This window comes from Lissotriton helveticus, chromosome 1_1, assembly GCF_964261635.1.
Source record: "Lissotriton helveticus chromosome 1_1, aLisHel1.1, whole genome shotgun sequence".
Classification (NCBI taxonomy): Eukaryota; Metazoa; Chordata; class Amphibia; order Caudata; family Salamandridae; genus Lissotriton; species Lissotriton helveticus.
Window position 1 is genome coordinate 1,917,294,864 of NC_136057.1, and position 26,953 is coordinate 1,917,321,816.

A 26,953-nucleotide genomic window follows, 5' to 3' on the forward strand; every position below is an offset into this window, starting at 1 on the left:
CGCGTTTGTCATCGGCATCGCGGTCGCCGGGATGACATCTCATCAGCTGCTTAGACACCGCCCTCACGCACTGACATCTGTTATGTACACGACTTTCCGCGCCAGAAATGAAGAGCCATGCAAGACACTGACCACTGGTGCACAGAAGTAGGGCCCTGAAAAGAGGTCCATAACCCTAGAAATCAGTTTGCAGAATGGGGAGGATGTGCGGGGCAGTAAGGAATCTATAACTAACTAATGTTTCTTACAGATATATCGTTACCGAGGGTAAGTAACTTGTTCATCTGAAAGAAACATGTTAGTTATAGATGCCTTACCTTAGAATAGATACTTCAGCAATACCAATCCCCATGGTGGGTCTGCGAACCAAGATCACACCAGAAAGTCCTGGAGAACAGAACGGCCAAGAAGGCCGTCTCTCCGGACTTGGCTGTCCAAGCAGTAGTGTTTGGTGAACGTGTGCAGCGATGCCCCTGTAGCTGCCTGATAGATGTCATGCAGAGGAACTCCTCTTCCTAAGGCAGTAGTGGCTGCCGTCGCCCTGGTGGAATTGGCACATAGCCCCACTGGAGGCTTCTTTTTAGCCAGGGAATAGCATGCTTTTTTACACAAAACGACCCATCGAGAAATGGTTCACTTGTGTACGGCCCAACCTTTCTTGGCACCCACGTAGCCAACAAAGAGTTGGTCATCCACCTGGAACTGTTTTGTGCGATCCAGATAGAAAGAAAGCGCACATTTTGGGTCCAGACGGTGGAGCCACTCATCCTCTTTCGAAGGATGCGGAGGGGGAAAGAAGGTGGGCAATGTGATAGTCTTCCCTATGTGGAAGACAGTGACAACCTTATGCAGGAAGTATAGAGGGAAAAGGAGGTACAGAAGAAAGCGCCTGGAGCTCACTCACTTGTCTGGCAGATGTGATGGCCACCAGGAACACAGTTTTGAGAGTCAAGATCCCTAAAGAACAGTTGTGAAGCGGCTCATAGGGAGATCACATTAAATAAGTTAAAACCAGGTTTAAATCCCACTGAGGCATAATAAAGGGAATAGGAGGAAAGAGATGAGTTATGCCTTTCAAAAAGCGTCTTACAGCCAGGGACTTGAAAAGGGAAGGCTGATCTGGAAGCCAAAGAAAGGCAGAGATGGCCGAAAGATAGCCCTTGATAGTGCCCAGAGCAGAGGCCTGCTGGGCGTGAGAAAGAAGAAACAAGAGAACCTCAGAAAGAGGGGCAGAAAGGGGATCCACAGCCTTTGCTGTGCACCATGCCACAAACTTGTTCCACCGGCAGGCGTGTACCATCTTAGTGGAGGGATGCCTGCCTGCCAAGATTATATCACAGACTTAAGAAGGCAGGTCAAAAGACGTCAACTGCCACCGCTCAATCTCCAAGCAAGGAGGTGGAGGCTGGACAGGTTTGGGTGGAGGACCGTCCCCTGCTGCTGCGACAGAAGATCCTCCGGAAGAGGCAGTCTGATTGGAAGATTGATGGCCATGTTCAGTAGCTCTGGGTGCCAGACTCTTCGTGCCCAATCAGGATCCACAAGAATGACTTGGGGCCGGTCACGCCTGATCTTCTTCAGCACTCTGGGCGGAAGTGATAGGCAGAAAGGCATACAACAGACCGCAACTCCACTCGTGACGAAAAGCATCGCCTAGCGAGTGCCGCCTTGGAAATTCTAACACGCAGAATTGCTGACATTGCGCGTTCGCTTTGGTGGCGAATAGATCTAACCAAGACTCTCCCCACTGTATAAAGAGACCTTGCACCACCTCTGACTGAAGACGCCAATCGTGATCCATCATGCTGCTCCGGCTGAGTTTGTCTGCCCTAGCATTCAGAGAACCTGCCAGTTGTTGAGCCACCAGGGATATGCCCTTATGTTCCAGCCATGTCCAGAGGCAGAGGGCCTCTTGACATAGGGTCCACGACCCCTCCCCACCCTGTTTGTTGCAGTAGCACATGGGGGTGGTGTTGTCCGTGAACACCTGCACTACTCTTCCCCAGGCAGAGGGAAGGAATGCCTTCAGTGCAAGACGAATTGCCCGGAGCTCCAGAAGGTTGATGTGGAGCCCAGACTCCGCTGGAGACCAGAGGCCTCTGATCTTTGCCTCCCCATGTGGCCGCCCCATCCCATAAGGGACGCTTCTGTCACCACAATGTGGTCTGGTTGGGAAAGGGAGAGGGATCTGTCATTGACCCAATCTTGGTTCGTGAGCCACCACTGCAGCTGTCGTGTGGTGCCCTCCGAGATCTGGACACAATTGGACAGATTCTCCTGATGCTGGGCCCACTGGAACTTCAGGTCCCACTGCAAAACCCACATATGCCACCTGGCATGATCGACCAGCAGAATGCAAGAGGCCATGAGGCCCAGCAGCCTCAGGGTCGTTCTGACCGAAACCCGGGATAAAGGATGGAAGATCGGAATCATAGCCCAAATATCTCAGACTTGCCGTTTGGGAGGATAGACCCGAAACCGCATTGTGTCCATAACTGCTCCGATGTAGAGGAGCTTCTGAGAGGGAATCAGGTGTCACTTTGGCACATTGATGGAGAACCCCAGCGAATGGAAGAGGTCGGCAGTAGTCTGGAGGTGGGAGACGAAAGTCTTAGGCAAGCCCACCTTCAACAGCCGGTAGTCGAGATAGGGGAAGACTGAAACTCCTGATCTGCGTAGATGAGCGGCAACCACTGCATCACTTTCGTGAACACCTGAGGGGCACTGGTAAGGCCAAAGGGGAGCACAGTGAACTGAAGATGCTCGTGGCCTACCGTGAACCGTAGGTAACACCGGTGGGCCGGCAGGACGGGGCTGTGAAAGTAAGTGTCCTGCAAGTCCAACGCTACCATCCAGTCTTCCGGGTCGAGGGCACACAAGACCTGATCAAGCATCAACATCTTGAACTTCTCCTTCCGGAGGAAGCGATTGACGTCCCAGAGACCCAAGATAGGACGCAGGCCTTTGCCCTTCTTGGGAACCAGAAAGTAGAGGGAGTAACAACCACAACCTACTTTTGGGACAGGAATGCGCTCAATGGCTCCCTTGGCCAAGAGAGGATGTGGTCCGTCGGCTTAAACTGCAGACTCTGGTGCTGGAAACCAGGGTTCGAGGCTCGAGGTCACGTCCACATCCTGTGATTCTGGGCAAATCACTTAATCTCCCCGCGCCTGAATGTGTAATGAAAATACGGTGCTCATGTAAAGCGCTCCAATACCTTCGGGTCGAGTTCACGCTATGAAATATGCACATCCCTGGGCACGTGAAGGTTGGGTAACTTGCTGCAGCCTGTGGCTCTGGGGGCAGGATGTAGTAGGTCACTCCTTCTGTATCCATGAAAGGGGCAAAAAGCATGCTGTACAGGGTGGGAGGAGAGGCCCAAGGACTTGGCCATAGCCCATGAGTCCTTGAAATGCTTGAAGTGGGAATAACAGCCCAAGAGACATGCAGTGTTTACGGACCGCAGTCCTAAGCTGGCGGAAGAGAACATTTTCTTTACAATATGGTCCTGCCTCTTGGATTACCTATTCTGGTGGAGCGGTAGGGACGGCACTTTTAGAAGTGGAGGTTTGGACCATCAAGCTCTCCAGGGTGGGGTGTTGGGAGTGTTGGGAGAGGAAAGTGGGGTCACCGGGAGTCGGGCTGTGGCATTGGGCAATCATCCTGTCCATGGGAGGCCTGGAACATGTGCCCAAAAGGACGTCAGTGAGGGCCTCATTAAACAGTAGCAAGTGCTCCGAAGAGTTTGCAGCCGGTTGAAGCATCTCTGTCAGGAGGTTAGTACTGACCGCCACCGTAGGAAGCTTGAGGTTAAGAGCCTCAACCACCCTAAGCAACACCACTGCGTATGACGCTCCCTCCTCCATAGCCACGGTAGGAGGAGACTACATGCCAAGATCAGATGAGGTGTCCGAACCGCTGGCATCCCCCAGTTCCTCTCTCCAGTCCTGTTCACTGTCCTGGTCAGCTAGAGGGTCACCTGACCCTCCAGTCCTCCTCCTCAGCATCTGGGTGCCATTCTGGTTAAAAAGGGGCCTCAGGAGTGACCAGGGGCATGAAAACCCCTCTCAGCACTGGATCCTGTGATGGACGACGCCGGTCTGGCTCCGGGGCCATGTCAGGATGGAAGCCAGTGTCGACGCTGGCCAGAGAGCCGACCGGCGTCGAACGCGGTAGTGGGGCTGGAGGAAGCGGCGCAGGTGGAAAAGTAATGAGGTCAACCGGCATCGATGCTGGAGCCATCGGCAGAGAAGGCCTAGGCACCCCAACCGGGTCTGCGTGTCCCGAAGGCACGCCGGCGGGTTTGGGCCGTCCAATGATGACATGCATTGTCTCGTAGAACGTAAGGAGCTGGGCAGGAGTCGCTCCGGGTCCCAGAAAGGGAGGGAAATGCAGAGTTGATTCTTCGGGCTCTGCCCGCGGAGCCGCGGGAAAGGCACCACCGTGTTCCTCATCGGGTCGGCCGACCGACGAGAAGAAGTCGAAGAGCGATGATGCTTCTTCCACTTCTTCTTATGCTTTGACTTACCCAGCCCGAGTGCGGAGACTTCGAAGACTTGGAACCCGAATGATGGTGCCGGTGCTCAATCAACTTTCAGGACTGCTCCCGCAAAGGCTTCAGGGCATCTAAGTAGCCGCTGCGACGTCATCCCAGCGACCACACTGCCGCTGACGGACGCAGAGCCGACCGACACCACCTTCCGACGCGCAGAGGTACTGCTGACGAAAAAACTTGCAGGATAGAGTCTGACGCCTGGAGGTAATTCTAAGGTAAGGAATCTATAACTAACTTGTTTCTTTAAATTAAATTACTTCCCACCCAACTCCCATATCAACCCACAACCCGCTCCTAAAAAAATTAAACAATTAACATATTTACCCATTAATTAATAATAATTAACAACCAAGTAATAAATATTTAATAATACATTAATTCCCACAATTAACCATAACAAATATATAATAAATACATATTAATTAATAAAGAATATTAATAAATGAATTATAATTAAATTACTTCCCACCCTATTCCCCTATAAACCCACAACCCGCTCCTAAAAAATGACACAATTAACATATTTATCAAATAATTAATCAATCAAAAATAACAGCCAATTATTAATTAATTAATTAATTATAAATTAATTCCCACAATTAACACTATAAAATCAAAAATAAATACTAACAACTAAAAATTAATATTCAATTTATTATAATTAAATTACTTCCCTCCCTATTCCCCTATAAACCCACAACCCACTACAGAACTAAAAGCAAAATATACTTAAAATAAAAATAATAACTTCTAAAAATGTAACACACATATTAAAAAACAAATGCAATACTTAGACAAAAAAAAAGAGCACATACATTTAAAATACATACTAAAATACATAACACTAACTAAAAAATGATATTTTTTACAACTATATTTTTGCAAATGATATTAATGACTTTGATATATTATTTCTTACCGGAAAAACCGCCGCGGTTAAGGCGTTAAACTTGATATTCTTGACCACGATATTCTTGCAGTCGATATTTATGTATCTCGATGTTTTGCACTCGAAATTAGTGCAAGTTGATATTTCCAACTCCATATTCTCTGTCTCTTTACCCACAATAGGAACCTCCATAAAACCCTACACCACAGCAACCTGTGATTCCAAAAATGTTGTAAACGTGCTCAAATGCCTAAGTGGTCGTGTGTTCGAGGGAAAAACAGAGCGCCAAATAAAAATCTGAATGACTGATCATAAGAGCAATATACACAATCACAATGAAAAATCACCTGTTGCTGTACACTTTGCAAAATGTAAACACAACGTCAGGCAACTGAGGTTTATAGCTTTAGAAACTGTGCCAGTGAAGGAAGGAAGAGACAACAAAAAATGGTTGTTACAAAGTGAACTATTTTGGATTAGTAAATTGGATTCGTGTAATTCGAAAGCCCTTAATGAACGGTTGGACTTTAACTGTCATTTGTAAATGGACACCGTTCTCTATTGATGCAACCTGCAGGACATTTCTTATTTTTCTTTTTCCAAAAAAACACTGTTGATATACAGTAGTTTTGATGTATTTCCATTTATCCTTTCATTATGATTTAATGTTTCTTTTTGTTGCACTTTGGAGAATGTATTTTATATAGCATTCTTCTGATTTATTTTGTATTGCATTTCGCATTCAGTTGTAATATTTCAAAATGGCAATATCCTTAACGCCGATCCGACTATCACATTCACACACACAGAACTTCTTCCTTTCTTCGCTTCACCCTTTTCTATTTCCACATTGAAGTACCATGCTCAACATTAGTTTGCTGGATTTTCCGTGCATGGACACACAGATCCAAACCTCACGGTATCCTACGTTTTTCTTTAGGCTATAATGCATGTTGGGTTGAAGTACGGGGCTTTAAGACTTTGGTGCACTTTTTTCGATTAAAGTTTTTTTCGGCAAATCAATCGCTCACGAAGTACGACGTAACTCAGGGGTTACTTTAAGTTCACTGACACCGATACTTACGCACAGGTGTTCGGGACACAAAGCATGCTGGGTTCCATGACGGGGTCTGGTGAGTCCTTTTGCATTTTTTGATTTAGGATACTTACTGGTTGCACACGTTGAATAAGGCAACTCGGAGGCTACATGCCTAGACTGGTTATAACTTTATTGACACAGAGATTCAGTACAGGCAATACATCACATTGAGCTTTCTATAACACTACTATCCTGGTGATATTTCTTCATGACTGTTTGGGTCTATTTGTTCCCTACAGGGTGTGACCAACACATCCATTTTCTGCTTCAAAGGGGCACTTTCCGCTTATCTTACAGCATGTTCCCACATTCATTTGTTCAACTTATTTTCACACGTTATGGGCTTGCTACACGTCATGGATTTATTTTTCACGTTTTTCATTATCTAATCAAAAAGCACCGACAATGTTGTTGTTTTCGCATTTCTTGTATCATTGAATATTGCCATCTGTACACATTTTCAGAACAGATCCCCTGATGAAGGGCACTGTCCCGAAATGCATTGGGATCCATCAGTTGAAATCAATGAATTGTGATTCTTGTTTACATGTGTGATTTCGCAACACAAAGAACATGACATAAAATAAATGAACCGAGTGATTTAACTATTGCCTGTTTGATGTTTGAAACCAGATGACAGAGTAATAGAAGAAACCTACCAAAAGGAGGGACGTTGATCCCATTGAAGACAATGCTACCATCACATATTGAATCTAAGGCAGGAGAACAGCCACTGGTCCTGCTGTACAGTGCTTGGGCGGTGGGCCTAATCGGTCAGACGGAGCGACGAGCAGGCACTTCCTACTTGGCCACCATTTTGGCCATGCCCCCGTAGGGTGTATTTTAACCCCTTGGTTGGGCGGTAATTCCGCCACGGTGCTGGGGCGGAGGGGGGTTGCTGCTATGCTGGTGACGGAAACACTCCGTCACCAGCCACAGGTGGGCTGTGCTAATGACGGAGTGGTACCGTCACGGCCCCGCCCGCCTAATAGAACGAGCCGCACAGGCGCGAAAGAATGCCGCGCAGGCGCTGCGGCCGGGCTGTGACGGAACCACTCCGTCATTAGCACAGGCCACCCGTGGCTGGTTAATAAATATAATGCAATCTAAGGCAGAACACCTTTCCCAATTCTATATGTGCCTAATTCCTAAGCAGTGGACCCTTTGAATTGAACTCTAAAACCAGAAGACATGTTGCCCGTCCAGTAGAGTGAGCTGAACAGTCAATAGACACTGTTGTATTGCACTAGTTTAGAATATGAACACTCATCACTGAAAGCTGAAAAACATAGAAGACATCCAACAAAACTAAGAGAAGAGTTTGCAAGTGTGACCTACGCTGGCTGAAAAACAAGAAATACTTTCTGAACCTGGATTGTCTCACTTCGATCAACCAGTTAGATGGCTGAATGAGCAGTTCTACCATTGTACCACCTTGACATGAATTTATCGTTTGTGCACAAAATGTAACAGCAGATGAGGTTTCGGGGTACCTCACATAATGGTGTACAATATCACTTTTTATCTTACTGCTTAGGCTGGTGCCACGTCAGTTCACACATTGAATCTCACATTACATATCCTCTGATGGCCATCTTAGAAAAGTTATCTGTCACCACTTGGGTCTGCTGCCCTCCCTGCAGCTAACTATTCCATACCCTAAATTCTGTGGCTAACACCTCATAAATAAAAGTAGTTTTCAACCTCAGACAACTGACTTCTGGGGATTGGGGTTAAGCTCTTGCTTTAGATGTGATTGATACAAATGGCCAGTGTAGGTTACAGCCAGGGTTTTATTTATGTCTTTTCGCAGCTCAATAACTCGTCTGGCCACTGTGTTTTAGAGAATCTCAATATATGTACTGTGAGTTTGGTAAATTTTCAAACAGAAATGTCTACAAATATGTAATGTACTCAATCTGCAATAAAGGAAGACACAGCCTTCATCGTACTCACTCTGCTCCATTGTGCTTGATTTCGTCTCCTTTAGTGCTGCACTGAACAGGAACTAAAAGAAAGAGAAGCACCATCACAATACATTGAGAGTGGCTAAAATCATGAGTTTTTCTCAAACGATGTAAATGTGAAAAGCACAAATATGTCTGACATATCACATACTGAGTGCTAGAAGCAATCCGAAGAGACCCAGGGAAAAGCAAACAGTTTTACTTTGAAAAGGAATTATTTTTTTCAAAATCTCAGTTAAATTCTATTAATTTTCACTCACATTTCCTGGTATAAACGACAATAGCAGTGTCCAAATGGGAGACATAGTTTTCAATGAATGCGCTACAAAGCATTCCATTACAGCGCAGTTGTTACAACAACCCCATTGTTGCAACGCAAGCTATTACATCGCAAGTCGCTTCAACGACTTGCTGTAGGGGGCAGAAGGTGTTGGATTGTAAAACCAACACCTTCCCTGCTGTTGCACAAACCGGAGTAGGAATAGTAAATTATACTATTCCTAAGTCCAGAGCGCCCCCTAAAGCAAGTTGTTGTAGTGACTTGCGATGTAATGGTTAGCGTTGTAACAATGAGTGTGCTGTAATGAAATGCGTTGTAGCGCATTCGTTGTAAAGAGATATATTGTGTCCAAATTTTCAAGAACAGGTTGTTTTCACAAAGATCTTCTATTCCCACTGGGTAAGAAGCTGTCCTGAACACTCTAGTGATGGGATACTTATTAGATGTCAACACAGAAACTATAAGTTGCTCCTGAAGAAATGTTGCCAGGCCTGTTTCATGAGTCCCAATTCTCTGATTACAGTTTTATATCTTTATTTATATGTGCCTTCAAAACATATGTAAACTATAACGTTTCACATAATGCACTTGCATTTCCATCTTCATTGCCAAGGACAACTGTACGAAGCCATCTGGCTAGTTACCTTAGAGAAAGACTTGTATTAGAAATAATAGTAAATAAAAGGTATCAGTGACAATATTCCCTCTTAACCCTTGGATCCATTGCTCATCGTTACCTTTGGGAGGATCAGGAGGGCTTGTGATTGGGAAAATAAAAGATGCAGGATAGGCTTTATAGCTTTCGGTTATTACGCCGTTCCGTGTGGATCCTTGGTAGCTGCTTTGTCCTGGCCACTTCTCCATTCTTACTCTGCCCCCAGCATTGGTGACTTTTCCATCGTTGATTGCGGCTCTGCAGATGGAAGAGTCCTGATGGAGAAGCATCACTGGTTATAACATATAACATTCAGTATTCACTTCTTCATTCCGATCGTCAATGTTTGCTTGGTTTGCTATATTTTCTGTGGGGTTACAAATCAACATATTCAATGCACACAGGCAATAAAATAAACTTACAGCTGTGTATGTATCAGACCCCCACACTACGGCTTCCTGTTTCAGGCATCCTTCTGGGCAAATAACTCTACAAGTGAAGAGAGAAATAGTAGATTCAGCTATCAAATTAGGAAGGTGCAAATACCATAATTGTTTTGAGGGGAAAATATTAACTACTACTGTCTTTTTTGTCTAATTTTCTACAAGGAACCTATCCCCATTACACCTATTTTCAGTTGTCACAGCTTCATTTGTGTGTTAGTGATCGAAAAAACACCACAAGAATTTCAGCCGAGAGATTTGTGCTACAGAATATTATATTCCAATTTAGAAGTATCATCTAACATTGTAAAGGGCTCAGCAAGTTTTCCTATGCGGAAAGCGTTTAATAAAAGTCCATCAAACGGTCCTCCTGATTACAATGGGAAAATGAATCATATACCCACAGAAATAAAATCATAATCAACAGAGTTGGTTCCAAACATGTTGCTTCAGGAATTATAGTATTGTCTACAACAGAAAGAAGACATTATTTAAAAGCGTGTTTGCCTGGGACTGAAAATCCTTCTTTAATTGTTCAAAGGAAATTAAATTCAAAGGTTAATGAATCTTTGAGAAAATCATTTATACTCCTAAAACACACCGAACATTAGGGTTTTTGGTAGATTTCCCACTCTAAAAAAGGAACATTTTGTCAGATTGTTCCTCAAGCAAATGTCCCAAACTAAGTCTCTCACCCCCCCCATATACTAAATATTACTCAAGTTGCAAACAACACAAACCACACATCTAACTAGTCAACAACAATCTCTTGTAGGAATTCGAATCCAGCCCTTAATTCATGGTTCCATTTAAGTTATCAATTCACACCTACATTCTGATTACTTAGTGATTGGATAAAAAGGTAATTTTAAGCAGTCTGTGGTGCACAAGCCAGACATCACAGAACACCTAACACAGAGAATCCACAGCAACCACCTGAGCTCTTCCCCCCAAAGAACCTTTCAGGTAACTTATTTGTTCTTCAATTTAACCAAGTAGGGTGTATTTTAATAAGTATATTGCAATCTAAGGCAGGAGAACACCTTTATCAATTCTACACATTACTAAATAGTGGACGCTTTGAATTGAGCTCAAAAACTGGAAGAATTGTTGTCTAGTCCAGGAGAGCGAGTTGAACAGTCACTTAACACTGTTGTATTCCACCAGTATGGAAAATAAACACTCAACACTGAAAGCTGAATACCATAGAAGACACTCAAAAAAACCACAAGGAGAGTTTGCAGTTGTGACCTATGCTGACCGAAAAAAAGAAATACTTTTCATTCCCTGATTGTCTCACTTCGAACAACCCGGCGGATGGCTGAATGAGCAGTTCTACCCTAATACCACCTTGACATGAATTTACAGTGTTGCAAATTCATCCTGTGCCCTGAGCACCCCCAACTTTTTTGCTGAGTGGTACTGTTTTAACTGACCCTGACTGACCCTGGGCTCTGCCTAATCAGGTCCAGGGCCCGTGCATTGCTAAAAACACTCTTAGAATACATTGAAAACACCTATTACATACATTAGGGTACACTATGGGCTAGGGTACCCCTATGATTAAAATGACCTCCCCTATAAGGCCCTAGAAAATAATAGGGCAGGGGGATTTAAACTACCTTTAAGTCTCTAGTATAAGATAGGGCATGGCAGTTTAGAGGGCCAGCAGCCGTTCTGCACTGCTAAGGTCAGTTGCAAGACTGCTTTTAAAATGCAAATTGTGTCCAAACTAAACTCTGATGTTTGGGGCACCTAAACTGCAATGTGTGGGCATATTAGGTACCCCCAGGGTCTCCCCAAGGTGTCCTAGGGGTTGGGGTCACATATTTAAAAGGAGGACCCTCATAAAATGAGTTTTATATGCCCTGGTCAGGTGAAGTTGCACATTCCACCCCCACATTGTGATAAAGTGCTTCACAAATTCGACCTTTGTACTAGGAGCCCTGTGGAATGAGTATCTGCAATATAATTACATATTCAAAGCCCCTAAAGTCTCCCCTAGGTATCCCAGGGGTGGAGGGATCCTGCAGATATAGGCAGGATCCTTATAAAATATGTTTTATAAGACCTGTTGTTGGAGAATTTGTCCAGGTAATTTCCCCATTACAGATCCCTAGCCACATAGGTTAACCCCTTGAGTGCTCATGACGAGGTCAGCTCGTCATGAGCTCCGGCGCTCGCATGCTGGGCTGATTCCCCTGCTGTGCTGAGCGTTCCATTGGAACGGGTGTGGCCATGAAGAGCTCAGCTCGTCATGAGCACCGGAGCGCCGTAGCTCATGACGAGCTGACCTTGTCATGAGCACCGGGGCACTGTAGGCGCCCCTCCGCCCCCCACAACAGCGGGGAAACAGCCCCGCACGGAAGGGGTTAACATGGCAAGGAGTTATTAACTAATAATTCCTGCTTGGAGAATCATAAAAACATAATTCAAGGACTACCCAGAAAGGTATTGATACATCTACCACTATACTATTGTTGCATTTATCCTAAAATGTACAGACAAGAAATTGTGTCTGTAAGCCAAAATTCAGCCTTCCAGTAACCTGTCCTGATTGTTCAGAGTTAAGTGGATTAGCCAGGCTGCTTTGATGAGGTGATAAGGAGCCCATGGGGTTAGACTGCCATTCTGGTAGGGCAGATTTCTGCTACATAGAATGCCAGAACCAGGGGTAGGGGGTCATAAAGCATCCTCTTTAAAGAGAGGAGGGGACAGATAATGTAAATGAGGTCCAGCTCAAGCATTTGCACCCAGCCAGATGCTGGGATTAAGGAAGGAATATCAGTTGAAAGGGGGAGGGATAGTATGCAAATTAATAATCCTGATGGAGATCTGAGCCGGCACTTGTGTCTCTGCTGGAAAAATCAGCCATTAATAATTTGGGGAAAATAGTGCTCTCTTGGAGAAAATAATGCCTCACGTTGGAAGGTTTGGGTCAAAGCCTGGGGTGTTGCCCTGTTCCTCATTGGACAGGAATGCCCTCCTGCTTGACCCAGCAAACTTGGAATAAGTATCTGAAAGGGGCAGGGCCTCTCAGATCTGCTGCTTGAACCTAAAGAGAAATGAAGGGTCCATGCTGACGAGTTTGATTTGCACGTACCAGGCCCTGCACTCTGGAGATTGCACCTGCTGCTCAATTTGAACTTCAGCCTTGTGGACCTAATTTGCTCCAAAAGGATTAAAGAGTGGACTTCCTGCAAGCTACAGGTTAACAGAGCTCACCTCGAACATCAAGAATCCTCAGCATGGAGAACTACCAGTGAATTCATAAGGTTTTGTTCAACTGGATTGTGGGTACTGAAGTCTCAAAATTTCAAGGAGAATCTTGGAGATTCCATACTCTTGGAGTAAGTTTTGGACACTTTGGGACCCTTTGGGGAATTTCCTAAGTCCGAACGTAGAAAAGGTGATTGGGACCAACCGCGAGAGTCAAGCCGCCCACCTTCAACCGTGCATCGACCTGGATCTCTAGTTTGTCCCACTGGAAAGCTCCACAGGTCTGACTTCCATAGGTTTGACTGGGAACTCGTCACAAGTCAAGCCAACAAACCCTCAGGAAATCCGGACTGGTTGAGAGCTTTGAGGAACCCTGGGAAGAAAAGCTCCAGAAAAGTTTTTAAGTCAGAAGGAAAAAACGTTGACCGAGATCTACCATGAGGGTTAGACATGCAGGACTCCATTGCGGTTTGCCTGAAACTTTGCATTTGTCCCAGTGTAGCGCCACCAGATGTTCCGATAGGCGCTAGAGGTTTATATCCGCTTTAAAGTGTTAAATATTTAAAAAATCATATCGCCGGTTGCCTACATTGGATTATTTTCATTTTGTTGTCATTTTAAAGATACAAATATTTCCTATTTTTATTAATTGTGTGTTGTGACTCAATTATATACTGAACTGGTGTTTTTAAATGCTTTACAAACCTGTCTTTGAAATTAAGCCTGTCTGCTCGCAGCCAAGCTACTAAGGGTTGAGAATGGGAATAATTTCCTAAAACCTTTACTATGCCCTATTTTGTGTTAGTGGCCTTATTGCCAGTGGCAGATATACATTTGACCCTACTAATAACCCGCTTTCCAACATATAAATTGTGTACAAAAAGTAACAGTACATGAGGTTTCGGATACCTTACATAATGGTGTATAATACTACTTTTTATCTTACTGCTGCGGCTGGTGCCACCTCAGTTCACACATTTAGTCTCATGTTACATATCCTCTAATAGCCATCTTAAACAGGCATCGAAAATGCAATAGGTCTCGCCCTCGTTTCAATTAAAGCAATTCTGTTTGGTGGGAGAGGTGTGGCGCCGCGGCCAGGGCGACTGACGCTGGAATCTGGGGACCACGGTTCGATCCCCGGCTCCGGCGGCAGGTTAGCCCAGCACCATGTGACTCTGGGCAATAGCTTGCTTAATCTTCCCGACGGCCCCCAGCGCCTAGAGACCCTTACGGGTGATTGTGCGCTTTACAAATGTGGACTTTACTTTACTTTTTTTGTAATTAGGCAGCTATTTAGCTTCACTTTTATTAGTGTTTTGCAAACTTTCATGTACATAACATGCATATGTATGCATATATGTATATGTATGCATGCATATATTTGTATTTATGAGAAATAGAGGTAGAGAGTAGTAGAGAAAGGTAGAGAGAGAGGTAGAGAGGTAGAGAGTGAGTAGTATAGAGTGAGCAGTAGAGAGTGAGTAGTAGAGAGTGAGTAGTAGTGAGTAGTAGAGTGTGAGTTGTAGAGTAGTAGAGTGAGTAGTAGAGAGTGAGTAGTAGAGAGTAGTAAAGAATGAATAGTAGAGAGTGAGTAGTAGAGAGCAGTAGAGAGTGAGTAGTAGAGAGCAGTAGAGAGTGAGTAGTAGAGAGTGAGTAGTAGATTGTAGAGAGTAGTAGAAAGTGAGTAGAGAGTAGTAGAGTAGTAAAGAGTAGTAGAGAATGAGTAGTAGAGAGTGAGTAGTAGAGTAATAGAGAGTGAGTAGTAGAGAGTGAGTAGTAGAGTAGGTTGTAGATAGTGAGTAGTAGATAGTGAGTAGTAATGAGTAGTAGAGAGTGAGTCGTAGAGAGTGAGTAGTAGAGAGTAGTTGAGAGTGAGTAGAGTAGTAGAGAGTGAGTAATAGAGAGTGAGTCATCGAGTAGTAGAGAGTGAGTAGTAGAGAGTAGAGAGTGATTAGTGAGTAGGGAGTAGTAGAGAGTGAATAGTAGAGAGTAATAGAGAGTGAGTAGTAGAGAGTGAGGAGTAGAGAGTGAGTAGTAGAGTAGGTAGTAGATAGGGAGTAGTAGAGAGTGAGTAGTAGTGAGTTGTAGAGAGTGAGTAGTAGAGAGTTGTAGAGGTAGTAGAGAATGAGTAGAGTAGGAGAGAGTCAGTAGTAGAGTAGTAGAGTGAGTAGTAGAGAGTGAGTGGTAGAGAGTAGTAGAGAGTGAGTATTGAGTAGAGAGTAGTAGAGAGTAGTAGAAAGTGAGTAGTAAAGAGTAGTAGAGAGTGATAAATAGAGTATTAGAGAGCAGTAGAGTAGTAGAGAGTGAGTAGTTGAAAGTAATAGCAAGTGAGTAGTAGAGAGTAGGTAGTAGAGAGTTAGTAATAGAGAGTGAGCATTAATGAGTAGTAGAGAGTGAGTAGTAGAGAGTGAGTAGTAGAGTGTAGTAAAGTGAGTAGTAGAGAGTGAGTAGTAGAGAGTAGTAGAGAGTGAATAGTAGAGAGTGAGTAGTAGAGAGTCGGTAGTAGAGATTGAGTAGTGGAGAGTGAGTAGTAGAGTGAGTAGTAGAGATTGAGTAGTAGAGAGGAGTAGAGAGTGAGTAGAGAGTAGAGAATAGCAGAGACTGAGTACTAGAGAGTGAGCAGTAGAGAGTGGGTAGCAGAGTTTGAGTAGTAGAGAGTGGATATTAGAGAGTAATAGAGAGTGAGTAGTAGAGAGTAGTAGAGTAAGTAGTAGAGACTGAGTAGTAGAGGGTGAGTAGTACAGAGTAATAGAGAGTGAGTAGTAACAAGTGGTAGAGAGTGAGTAGTAGATAGTAGAGAGTGAGCAATAGAGTTTGAGTAGTAGAGAGTGAGTATTATAGAGTAATAGAGAGTGAGTAGTAGAGTGTAGTAGAGTGAGTAGTAGAGACTGAGTAGTAGAGAGTAGTAGAGTGAGGAGTAGAGAGTGAGGAGTAGAGAGCGAGTAGTAGAGAGTAGAGAGTGAGTAGTGAGTAGAGAGTAGTAGAGAGTGGTAAAGAGTGAGTAGTAAAGAGTAGTAGAGAGTGAGTAGGGAGTGAGAAGCAGAGAGTGAGTGGTAGAGAGTGACATTTTTAATACTCAATCAAATATTGCCACAACATGCCCCCAAAAAATAGAAAGCATTGAGCCTGGCAGGCGCTGCGCCGGGGTGGGTGTGTTTTTGTCCATGTAGCACCGTGTGCCAGGCTCCAGCGTGTGTGGGACTTGAAGCCCGGGAGCACCGCTGTCACCACCACTGCTGCCGGCAGCACACACACCCAGGTGCACACACACACCAGGCTCTGGGCCTCAGGCCCCGCCTGCAGAATCTGGAGGAACTCTATGTAATTGCAGAGCTTTGTTTTAAATTGCTCCCTAAACATGTTATGTAGCAGTATATACACAAAATGAAACAACCGAAAAATGACAAGAGGGTGCTTCATAGGACGCGAAGATGCCATGCTTCAGGGACGAACACTCTGATAGATAGGAATGTATGTGGGTGTATTTACAGATGAACACACGTGTGTCACAGGAGAAAATGAGGAATGAGGGACATGAAAAATTCTACTGGCTGCCAGTGAATATATAATTTAACAGTAATTAATTTAAATTGTTAAAAAAAAAAGAAAATGAAATACAGCCAAGCCCAAAAATGTAATAGAAAATGCACACAGCCATCGGTGACTGTGTTTACTTTATTCGTGTTTCTGCAGAGGCTCTGTCTGGAATCTTTGCATTTTGAATGAAAGGCTCTTTAGTGCATTGAAGACAGACTTCAAATATAGTGATGCTTTTGGACTATGCTTTTTGGGAGGGTCGGCGTGGAGAGTTGAAGAGAGGGCCTCCAGCAGGTTGTAGTTGGTTGCCAAGTTCTGAGCTGGGATGGTGCAGTGAGCTAAAAAACGGTGATGGATCAAGCCCTGATCTTTGGACTGGGTAAGAGTGGTCTGCTTAATTCAGGCACTCTGTTCATCACCACCCCCTTTTCTGAATCATTTTGTCCACCATAAGCGTGGAAGGGTATACTCAGATGTGAGTCCCTTGCTCATTGCACCATCAGGATTCAAGCAAGCCGGGCCGACGACGCCTGAAATGGCAGAAACCGGTCCCCGGAAGCTTGTTTCCTTCCCAGTATAAGAATTGGCTTGGTAGTTTGGTTTGCCCTGTTCCCATCATGCTCTGGGACAGGAACAGACTAATTTGCATATAGCCAAGTTCTGAGCTGGGATGGTGCAGTGAGCTAAAAAACGGTGATGGATCAAGCCCTGATCTTTGGACTGGGTAAGAGTGGTCTGCTTAATTCAGGCACTCTGTTCATCACCACCCCCTTTTCTGAATCATTTTGTCCACCATAAGCGTGGAAGGGTATACTCAGATGTGAGTCCCTTGCTCATTGCACCATCAGGATTCAAGCAAGCCGGGCCGACGACGCCTGAAATGGCAGAAACCGGTCCCCGGAAGCTTGTTTCCTTCCCAGTATAAGAATTGGCTTGGTAGTTTGGTTTGCCCTGTTCCCATCATGCACTGGGACAGGAACAGACTAATTTGCATATAGCCAAGTTCTGAGCTGGGATGGTGCAGTGAGCTAAAAAACGGTGATGGATCCAGCCCTGATCTTTGGACTGGGTAAGAGTGGTCTGCTTAATTCAGGCACTCTGTTCATCACCACCCCCTTTTCTGTATCATTTTGTCCACCATAAGCGTGGAAGGGTATACTCAGATGTGAGTCCCTTGCTCATTGCACCATCAGGATTCAAGCAAGCCGGGCCGACGACGCCTGAAATGGCAGAAACCGGTCCCCAGAAGCTTGTTTCCTTCCCAGTATAAGAATTGGCTTGGTAGTTTGGTTTGCCCTGTTCCCATCATGCACTGGGACAGGAACAGACTAATTTGCATATAGCCAAGTTCTGAGCTGGGATGGTGCAGTGAGCTAAAAAACGGTGATGGATCAAGCCCTGATCTTTGGACTGGGTAAGAGTGGTCTGCTTAATTCAGGCACTCTGTTCATCACCACCCCCTTTTCTGAATCCCAAAAAATAGAAAGCATTGAGCCTGGCAGGCGCTGCGCCGGGGTGGGTGTGTTTTTGTCCATGTAGCACCGTGTGCCAGGCTCCAGCGTGTGTGGGACTTGAAGCCCGGGAGCACCGCTGTCACCACCACTGCCGCCGGCAGCACACACACCCAGGTGCACACACACACCAGGCTCTGGGCCTCAGGCCCCGCCTGCAGAATCTGGAGGAACTCTATGTAATTGCAGAGCTTTGTTTTAAATTGCTCCCTAAACATGTTATGTAGCAGTATATACACAAAATGAAACAACCGAAAAATGACAAGAGGGTGCTTCATAGGACGCGAAGATGCCATGCTTCAGGGACGAACACTCTGATAGATAGGAATGTATGTGGGTGTATTTACAGATGAACACACGTGTGTCACAGGAGAAAATGAGGAATGAGGGACATGAAAAATTCTACTGGCTGCCAGTGAATATATAATTTAACAGTAATTAATTTAAATTGTTAAAAAAAAAGAAAATGAAATACAGCCAAGCCCAAAAATGTAATAGAAAATGCACACAGCCATCGGTGACTGTGTTTACTTTATTCGTGTTTCTGCAGAGGCTCTGTCTGGAATCTTTGCATTTTGAATGAAAGGCTATTTAGTGCATTGAAGACAGACTTCAAATATAGTGATGCTTTTGGACTATGCTTTTTGGGAGGGTCGGCGTGGAGAGTTGAAGAGAGGGCCTCCAGCAGGTTGTAGTTGGATGCAAATATAAAACAACCCATACATAAAAGGTGATAAGGAGTGTGATGACCAGGGCAGAGATGCCGGACATTAGGACCCTGTGGGTCACAGGGCGGTGACCAGGTTACCGGACACCACTTCCTGTGGGTGGACAGGAAAGGGGCATTAGGCTGCAGGACGAGGACGAGGACAGATGTGTGATGGCAGACTGAGAAACAACTGTAATAAAGAAGTATCTGTTCCCCTACCACATTGTGTCCAGAGTGATTACTGATCGTCGGGGATCTGACAACTGGCGACGAGGCGGATCGAGTCCCTGCGTGCAGAAACACAGAAGTCGCGATTTTAAAGCCAGGAGCCAACCCTGGATCGCGTTGCAGCCAGGAAGAAGAGGGAAGAGTGAAGCGCCGTCCAGCATTCAGAGGCGACGTGGGAGCCCACCCCAACCGCCGCAAAAGAAACGAGCAAGACAACTGGTAAGCGCCAAGCGCTAGCGCGAAGAGCGCGCGAAGTTTAAAGGAGCCCAGAGCCAGCGCGAGAGTCTCGGCGGCCATATTGGGGCCAGGCGCAGGAGCCAATAAAAACGAAGACTGAGGGCGGCGGCCATTTTGAAGTCAGGCGGTGCCCGGATTGGCCCAGAAGTCTCGCGAGAGTCTCGGCGGCCATCTTAAAGTCAGGCGCGAGAGCCAATAAGAAAGCAGGAAAGTTTGGGCGGCCATTTTAAAGGCAGGAAAAATCGAAAATCAGAAGAGGAGGCGCAGAACACAAAGGAATGAAGGAATAAACACAGACAAGCGCCGAATACAAAGAAAAGAAGGAATAAACACAGACAAAGGCAAGAACAAAGGGAACAAACAGGAGTAAAGTGAAAAAAACAAAAAAAAAAAAAAAAAAGAAAGAAAGACTGTCTGGAGTAGAAAGTAATAAGAAAAGGAAACAATAACAAGGGGGACAAAGTATCACCCCACAAAGAAGAATAATAAGGAAGGAACGTACGAGATATCCAGAAATAAATAAGTGTCCAAAAGAGTAAAAATGCCAGACACGAAATCGCAGAGTCAGAGTGCACTATTCCGCAGACCAGTGCCTTTCGTTGTATCGGAACCACAGGTGGGCATCCGGTGGGAAAAGTGGATCACAAAATTCGAACGATACCTGAAGGCGACTGATGTCGTAAATGAGAAGAAGCTGGATCTACTGCTAAACTTCGTGGGGGATGAGGTGGAAGACCTCCTAATAACACTCCCTCAAAGTGAATTAGAAACCTATGACCAGTTGAAAACGTGTCTAACGGCTAAGTTTGACCCGCAAAGAAATGTTGATTTCGAGAGATATTCGTTCCACATGGCATACCAGCAGCAAGAAGAGTCAATGGATGATTTTGCAACGAGGCTACGAAAGCTGGTAGCATATTGTGAATTTGAAAAGTATGACAATGAACAGGCACTTCGTCTCAAAATGATAGAAGGCTGCCGAGACACGGAGTTTCGCACCAGATTACTGAAAGAACCGATCACCTTGGAGAAAATACTTGACCTAGCGAGAGCAGAAGCAAGAGCGACTGTACAAGCGAAACAGATGGATCGAAAGGGCGAACAGATACATCGAATTACAGATACAGGCAAAAAAGGGAACTGGAAAGGAGGACACAAGGAACAGGCGCCGAAGAAACGAAGTTCCCAATGCTATAGATGCGGCCTGGAATTTCCCCACCGAGGACCATGCCCAGCATTTGGTCAAACATGCAGAAAATGTAACAGAAGCAACCACTTTGCCACCATGTGCCAAGGTGGCCAATTCAAAAGCGACCGTGGCAGACCAGGAAAACCAAGACAATCAACAACAAAACATGTAAGACACATGGACGCGACGGAGAGGAGCTCGTCGGGAGGATCAGGAGGATCAGAAGAAGAGGAGGAAGAGATAACAAGCAAAGCAGAACGCCTATATCTCATGACCACGGATGAAGGGCATGGAGAAGAACATATCAGGCTAATAGACAGGAAGTCAATAAAGAAGACAGATTGGGTAACCATTGATGTAGGGCCACACCAAACAAAGTTTGTACTAGACAGCGGAGCTACGTGCAACATCATGTGTGCCTCTGAATATGACAAGATGAAGAAGAAGCCGCCGCTACAACCATCAAGTGTAAGAGTGTTCACATGGGGCGCACAACATCCTGTAACAAACATGGGAAAGTTCATGGACACCATGACACACGACGGCAAAACCGTCGTAGAAGAAATACACGTGTTACGAGGAGACATTCCAGCACCATGCCTACTAAGCAACGTAACAGCAAAAATAATGGGACTACTGAAAATGATGTATCACATGTCGGAAAAAGAGAGCATACTACAAGAGTTCCCGAAGCTGACAGACGGCCTAGGAAAACTTGAAGGAAAGCAAATAACACTACACATAAACGAGGCTGTCAGGCCAGTTGCACAGCATCACCGAAGGGTGCCAATACATTTACAACCCCAAGTAGAGGAGGAAATAAAGGTGCTACTGGCCCAAGACATCATCGAGCCGGCGGAAGGACCAACGCCATGGGTGTCCCCAATAGTGGCTGTACCAAAGAAAGACACTACACAGATAAGAATCTGTGTGGACATGAGAATACCGAATACAGCCATCGAGAGAGAAAGGCACCCAGGGCCACATCTGGATGACATGATAAGCTGCCTGACAGGGATGAGAAAATTTTCAAAACTAGACCTGTGCAAGGGATATCACCAACTGGAACTAGATGAGCAATCACGATACATAACGACCTTCTCAACGCACCTTGGACTGTTTCGGTACAAAAGACTGAGTTTTGGAATATCCTCAGCAGCAGAGATATTCCAAGAAACAATCAGGCAGATAATAAGACCGATAACGAACAGTCTAAACTACAGCGACGACATCCTGGTTTTTGGAAAGTCGGAAGGGGAGCATGACACGGCACTGAGGGCAGTATGTTCACGGCTGGTAGAGGTGGGCCTGACAGTAAACGAGAAGAAATGCGAGCTGGGGAGAGATGAACTGGTGTTTTTTGGACACATATTTTCACGAAAAGGAATGAGGCCTGACAAGAGTAAAATCGACACGCTCGAAAAAGCGAGTGAACCTAAAGATGTTGCTGATGTGCGCTCGTTCCTTGGCCTTGCCAGCTACTGCGCGAGGTACATAAAGGACTTTGCAACGGTGAGCGCACCATTGAGAGAACTGACAAAACAAGGGCAGCCATTTGAATGGACCACAAAGTGCACAAAAGCGTTTGAAGAGATAAGAGCGTCAGTGACAGCAGTTGACCACTTAGCATATTTTGACCCGAACCTATGCACGGAACTAACAGTTGACGCCAGCCCAGTTGGTTTGGGTGCAATACTAGCACAACACAAACCAGGAAAAGAGTCACCTCGACAAGTAGTAGCATACGGAAGCAAAAGCTTGTCAGATGTTGAGAGAGCCTACTCTCAACCAGAGAAAGAGAGCCTGGCAGTGGTATGGGCATGTGAGCACTACCACATGTTCATATATGGAAAACCGTTCACAATAGTGACAGACCACCAAGCGCTAGTGACCATCTATGGCAACCCAAAAGCGAAAATACCGCCGAGAATAGAAAGGTGGGGAATAAGGTTGATGGACTACAACTTTAAGATAATACACAAGCCAGGAAAAGATCAAAATCCAGCAGACTATATGTCGCGACACCCGCTCCCGCACAGGAGCAATAGCACCACAATGGCAGAAGAATACCTCAACTTCATAGTGAAACAAAGCACCCCAGCGTCAATAACAAGTGAAGAACTGGAACTGGAGACAAAAAGAGATCCGACAATGAAGACAATAGGAACAATAGTGAGGCTACAAAGATGGAGACATATTAATAACAACACCATCACAGAAGAAGGAGTTGATAAAGAAGAACTATTGGCGTTCAAAAAGATAGGCGAAGAATTGTCGGAGACAGAGAACGGAGTGCTGATGAGAGGTTCAAGAGTTGTAATACCACTTCGTCTAAGAAAAAGAACAGTCAAAATAGCGCACGAGTCACACAGAGGAATAGTAGCGACAAAGAAGATGCTGAGAGAAAGAGTGTGGTTCCCAGGACTAGACAGCATGGTGGAAGAGGAAGTGGCGCAGTGCTACACCTGTCAAATAACGGGACCATCCAGCAAGCCGGTACCGCTGAGGATGTCGGAATTACCATTGGCAGTATGGACTGAATTAGCGGCAGACTTCTATGGGCCACTAGAGACTGGAAGATACCTGCTAGTAGTCATTGACGAGTTTTCAAGATTCCCGGTAGTAAGGGAAGTGGCATCGACATCAGCAAATGCCACCTTACCAGTGCTGGATGACATATTTGCTGCCTGGGGCTCACCACAAACACTGAAAACAGACAATGGCCCTCCATTTTCAGGAGAAGAATTCCGCAGGTTCATGGAATACCTGGGGATCAAACACAGGAAAATAACACCGCTGTGGCCCCAAGCCAACGGAATGGCAGAAAGATTCATGGGGACCATCAAAAGGGCCATCCAAAGAGCAAAAGTGACACAGATCTCCATTGGACAAGCGCTATGTCAGGTGCTACGAGACTATAGAAACACCCCCCACAGCACCACGGGCAAATGCCCAGCAGAACTGGTGCTAGGAAGAACAAGCAAGACGAGGCTACCACAGAGAGAAGTAACAGCAGACTCCAACAGACAAGAAATCGCAAAGAGAGACAGCAAAGAAAAAAAGAAAATGAAGGAATACGCTGACAAAAAGAGACATGCAGCGGAGCACCAACTAAAAGAAGGGGACATAGTAATAGTGAAGCAAACCCAGCACAGAAAATCAGACAGCCCTTTTTCAAAAGAGCCACTGGTAATAACTGGAGTAAAAGGGTCAATGGTGACCGCAGCGTCAGACAATCGGACTGTAACAAGAAACAGTTCGCATTTCAAGGAGCTAAAAATGGAAAAAGAAGAAAGAGTAATAACAACGGCGGAAGTGGAAGAAAGAGAACAAGGAACGAACGGTGAAGTGACAACACACAAAGAAGAAGGTGGAGGACCAGAGCAGAGCGGAGAACAAAGACCAAGAAGAGAGTGCAAAAAGACAAAGAGACTATTAGAAGAAATGTAGAGAGTCTCTCTATATATCTCTCTCTCTCTCTCTCTCTATCTCTCTCTATCTCTATATGTATATCTCTCTCTCTCTCTCTCTCTCTCTCTCTCTCTCTCTCTCTCTCTCTCTCTCTCTCTCTCTCTCTCTCTCTCTCTCTCTCTTTCTATATCTATATCTCTCTCCCGAACTGCAGCACAGTCAGTTGCAGTGTGGATAAGGATTTGTACATGGGGAAAAGCATTTGTTGTAACAAAGGGGGAGATGTGATGACCAGGGCAGAGATGCCGGACATTAGGACCCTGTGGGTCACAGGGCGGTGACCAGGTTACCGGACACCACTTCCTGTGGGTGGACAGGAAAGGGGCATTAGGCTGCAGGACGAGGACGAGGACAGATGTGTGATGGCAGACTGAGAAACAACTGTAATAAAGAAGTACCTGTTCCCCTACCACATTGTGTCCAGAGTGATTACTGATCATCGGGGATCTGACAAGGAGGTGGGCAGGGCGGCGTACACGTGCACGCAATGTACAGGGCGAGCACATCCATGGTGTGCGGTATATACGTGAAGGAGGGCAGGTGGTAATTACGTGGCACTGTGTGCGCAGACCATCACCTTCTTTTTTGAGTAAAAGGCCATGGAGGAGGCCTGGTTCCAAAAGCGCCTTTCAATGCCGGGTTGTACTTGTAGGGGTTGCACCCTCTCTTTCTCTTTCCTTAATACATGCAGTGAAATAGTTAAAGCAGTGGGCTAAGTGCCAACCCCAGAAAAGGCGTCAAACCGAGGGGCGGTGGTAAGACAGAGCGAGAAGGTAGAGTGTAGAGGTCAAGGGTGGAGGTGAAGAGAGAGGGAGAGAAAGGAACACAAGAGAGAAATACACCACAGTAGCTACTTCGACAGCTGGTGGTTATTATTAGCATTTGTAACAAAACTCGTCTTTTCTGGCAAGCCGCTAAATCTGGGGTGCACAACAAAGGTCTAAGAGAGCTGCAAAGATGCCCCCCTTTCAAGCTAACCACGATATATATTTGCAAACCATGAATGCCAGTGAACATCATTTGCATACCCAATTGTTATCTAGGAAGTTGTTGGAAATGCCTGCTCTAAAAACACTGAAAACGACATTTCACTTTCTCTAACATTCTTAATACTCGGATCATACACCTTTTCCAGTCAGCTCACCCCCCCCCCCCCTTGACATTACAATTTCAAGACCACTCAGGAATATGTTGCAGCAGTATGTTTACTAGGTCGATGGAGACATTTAAGGAAATCTCGTTTTAATACATGACTGTGTGAGGTAGGTCTTCTGTATGTAGTACCTCAGATGCTACAATGTTCACCTGGCACGGTGATGCGTGGTTTCTATGGATGTATTAACCACTGCCTGGCGTGTATGGGAATCGAGATGGCCCATACATGATTCGCGTCATCACTTCATACCAACTACTATATGAATCACACAGTAAAAGTGAGTCTGCACAAATATAACATACCCGGCCAAGAGGCTGCATATCTCAGGACTGACACATCAACAGTATGCTGCTGCCTAACTCTAGTAAAACAGAAGAATAGAGATGAGAGCGCCCAAGAACAGCGTGCAGTCACTACTAAAAATACTGGCTAACGCGATTTACGAGGTGAGGCAGGTTCAAAGCGGCAGTGAAAGCGATCGCTTTTTCGTTGCTATAACAACGACAGCATCGCAAGATGGCGAGGGACTGTCCACAGTCCATATGAACACGAGTAATGCTGTCTGCATTGGACAGATGGTGAAAGCAGCCATCTTTGTCGATGCTGGCGCATGCAGCAATCCACAGGGAGAATTGATTTCAAAAGGTTCTCTCTGGCGAGGGCAGCGCATGCGCTGCTTTCACCAGGCGAGACCTAAAAAGGAATCTGTTACCGCTTGTGCCTGCTTCCCACCCTGTAGCCAAATGCTCAATACCCTAGAATCTGTTGCTATCACCTCATACAAATCAGTAATTTTTAGCCTCCCACAACTGACTTCTGGGGATTGGGGTTAAGATCTTGCTTTAGATGTGATTGATACAATTAGCCAGTGTAGGTTACAGCCAGGGTTCGTTTTGTCTTTTTGCAGCTCAAGAACTCGACTGGCCACTGTGTTTTATAAGATCTCAATTCATGGAATGTGAGTTTGGTAAATTCTCAAGCTGAAATGAATACTAATATGAAATGTACTCACTCTGCTCTATTGTCCTTGATGTGACCTCCTGTGGTGTCGCATTGAACATAAACTAAAAGAAAGAGAAGCAGCATCACAATACATGGAGAGTGGTAAAATCATGAGTTTTTCTCAAAGGTTGTAAATGTGAAAAGCACAAATATGTCTGGCATATCATCTTCCGAGTGCAAGAAACACTACTAAGAGACCCAGGGAAAAGCAAATATTTTACCTTTGAAAGAGAAAAAAAAGTTGAAAAGCTCATTTAAATCCTATGAATTTTCACTTACATTTCCTATTGTATACTGATATTTACAGTGTCCAAACTTTCAAGAACAAGTTGTTTTCACACAGCTGTCATGAGCATGCTCGTGATGGTATACATATGAGATGTCAGCACAGAAACTATACATTGCTCTTGAGGAAATGTTGCAAAGCCTGTTTCATGTGTCCCAATTCTCTGATTACAGTTTTACATTGTTATTCAAATTTTGCAGTCAAACCTTATGTAAAATGTAACGTTTAACATAATGCACTTGTATTTCCATCTTCATATCCAACGACTACTGTATGAAGACATCTGGGGGCATATTAGCAAGAACCTCGTTACAATTATCGCCGTTAAAGCAACAGAAAATTGCAGCTAAAACGGCAATAATGGGCTTGCTAATATGCCTTATATAATTCCAATAGAAGCCCAGGTTAGATGTGCAGGACTTCTAACCTGGCCTTCTATTGGAATTCTATAATGTATATTAGCAAGCCCAATATCGCAGTTTTAGCGTCAGTTTCCTGCCACTAAAACAGCGATAAT

At 45.1% G+C, this 26,953-nt stretch overlaps 1 protein-coding gene across 4 annotated transcripts in view; it reads right to left on the reverse strand.

The window, feature by feature from the left end:
• LOC144754948 (uncharacterized) overlaps positions 1-26,953 on the reverse strand; it is a 286,959-nt gene that overhangs the window by 78,031 nt on the left and 181,975 nt on the right. For 3 of the 4 annotated variants that reach the window (XM_078643315.1, XM_078643324.1, XM_078643308.1), the window contains 4 exons: positions 26,161-26,212; positions 9,868-9,934; positions 9,528-9,720; positions 8,500-8,551 (listed from right to left, as the gene is read on the reverse strand). In XM_078643315.1, coding sequence (XP_078499441.1) covers positions 8,500-8,551; positions 9,528-9,720; positions 9,868-9,934; positions 26,161-26,212 — 364 coding nt within the window. The remainder of the gene's footprint in view (positions 1-8,499; positions 8,552-9,527; positions 9,721-9,867; positions 9,935-26,160; positions 26,213-26,953) is intronic. The other variant, XM_078643333.1, reaches the window with a different exon arrangement.